Source organism: Limulus polyphemus, unplaced genomic scaffold (assembly GCF_000517525.1).
Source record: "Limulus polyphemus unplaced genomic scaffold, Limulus_polyphemus-2.1.2 Scaffold5087, whole genome shotgun sequence".
Classification (NCBI taxonomy): Eukaryota; Metazoa; Arthropoda; class Merostomata; order Xiphosura; family Limulidae; genus Limulus; species Limulus polyphemus.
This window is the reverse complement of record NW_013670697.1, coordinates 46,086-48,267: the sequence shown is the minus strand read 5'-3', so window position 1 is coordinate 48,267 and position 2,182 is coordinate 46,086. Positions and strand designations below refer to the sequence as shown.

General features: G+C 32.8%; 1 protein-coding gene across 2 annotated transcripts in view; it reads right to left on the bottom strand.

Moving 5' to 3' along the window:
- Positions 1–2,182, bottom strand: part of LOC106472103 (secretion-regulating guanine nucleotide exchange factor-like) — a 26,426-nt gene that overhangs the window by 9,491 nt on the left and 14,753 nt on the right. The window contains exon 6 of one of the 2 annotated variants that reach the window (XM_022400709.1): positions 742–867. The exons of the other annotated variant lie outside the window; for it this stretch is intronic. Within the exon in view, the coding sequence (XP_022256417.1) occupies positions 742–867 (126 nt within the window). The remainder of the gene's footprint in view (positions 1–741; positions 868–2,182) is intronic. 2 annotated transcript variants of the gene reach the window in all.

Below are 2,182 nucleotides of genomic sequence, written 5' to 3'. Positions count from 1 at the left end.
ACCAACCACTACTGGTTTTCCCGAGGCTGACTTATTGGTAGTATTCTTCTTACACTGGCTCCTCATATGTCCTTCTCTCCACAGCTGTAGTTTGATTTGCCACTTCTCGTTTCCATCTTCTTCTTCTTCTTTTATCCCACTCTCTGACACCAATTTGTTGCGTATCTGCTTGTCTGATAATTTCCGGTAAAAATTCTTTCCGAGTGACTTCAGCGATACAAGTCCCTTCTTGATTAAAACTAGTTTATTCTTTCTTGTTATAAACTTTGTAATACACTTAATTTCCACAGTAACTTTAACTTAACTAATTTTATAAACACACGCTATAATTCACAGCGATTCACACACTTTACTTACGGGGCCTACTGTTCGCTTGACTCAATTATCAATTATTTCTCTTCAATCTATCTCCGGCATATATACTAAAAAAAGAGGCATCCCGAACACACTAGGAAATTCACGATCATTTGAGAAACTCATCACGTGTTACCAGCATCACGTGACTTCTGCTGTCGTAATAATACCATTTATAACCTTTATGTATTTAAACAAGTGGATATACTCCAAAACAAATTACTAAAATTAACAAATTGGTTGAAGATCTTTCAAAACTTTTACAGAGGTACATCATACACAGTTAAAAAAATCTTTTATACTAAAAAAATAAACTGAAATCAGCATTATTTTTATGTCGTATATAAGCAGAATAACTGTAAGAAATTATCCTTAAAAGTGGCAAACCTTTCTGTGGGACATCTATTTTTTCAAGTGTATCACATGCAATTTGTGCATCTCCAATATGCTGTTGAGGTGAGATCCCCAACTGGCCCTTCTTACCATTTCCCCAACACCACACCTCTCCTGAAACTAATCAATTAGTGTTACTGTTGTTCAAATTTAATACTTTTGTTATAAAGTCAAACAGATATACTCAGTCTTGTGTTTGCAAAAGCTATGAAAGCTGGAAACTTGTTTTTCAAGAGTAGTTGCTTTCATGAACATTTCCAATCAAATATGAAAGTTTTAACAAACACTTTTGTCATCAGTGCTGAATGATTTAATAAAAATCCATAATTGAAAATAAAAAATCGACTGATACCACTATTCTATTTTTGCATGAATAACAACTTTGTTTAGCACATTAAATATGAGTGTTAATGTAAGTGATTTTAATTAACAGAGTAAATAGTTGATGTATAATGTGCTATTTTCTTTACAATATAACACGAACTTCACCATATGACGATGTCTAATAGTGATGTAATGGGATGTTTGTGTCGAAACTGTTTTGTAACAAAAATTGTTTGCAGATGGTATAAAATGAAATGTGTTAATTCCTACCCTACCTTCATAGAGCAAATTTATGGTACTGAAGCACAAATAGAGGTCTACCAGCACCAAAATATGTGATAAATAATGCTTCTAAGCAACAAATTATGAGCACAATTGGGCATGGGAGTGATCACACCCGTAAAATTTGAGAAAAATTACATACTTATATATAACACACATATAAACTCTCTTGTTGATTTGCCTAATTTCTTCCCATTTCTTGTTTGACATTTGCATCATATGCACATTTTTATGAATATGACAGAATCATGTGGTTATCAATATCTTACATGTTTTATAACAATAATCTTAGCTCATTAGCTTCAATCAAATGTATATCTTGTCATTTTTTTCTCATCAAATCTCTCCAGCTTGGGGATTAGGGTAAAGGTATTTATTTTAATCGGATTTTGAAATCTAAAAAATTATCTCAACCTACCTCTTTCACAAGTTTCTAATTTAAATCCTCACATGTGTGTTGATCAGAAGGAAAAGGAGAAGTACTTGTCACCACTGAGAAAGAAAGGAAAGCAGTCACAGTCATGTGAAACGTACCATTTAAAGAAATTCATATTACAGATATGAAGGGACAGTTTGGCCAAGGACAAGGTTCCTTGTTGTTAACTAAAAAGGGATCAACCGTAAGGAGTAACGTGAATTGTTATAAAATCCTCTAAACTCTGTTGACAGCTTTGAAAAACATACAAATGTATTGATGCTCTTCGGGTGAGAGACACCGATTCAAACATGGATGGACTAGATTTACTCCAATAAAGTGATTAAATAAAATGTGTAACTAATCAAGTGAATCTCTCATAATTTTATGTCAAATATACAAATGTATTGATGC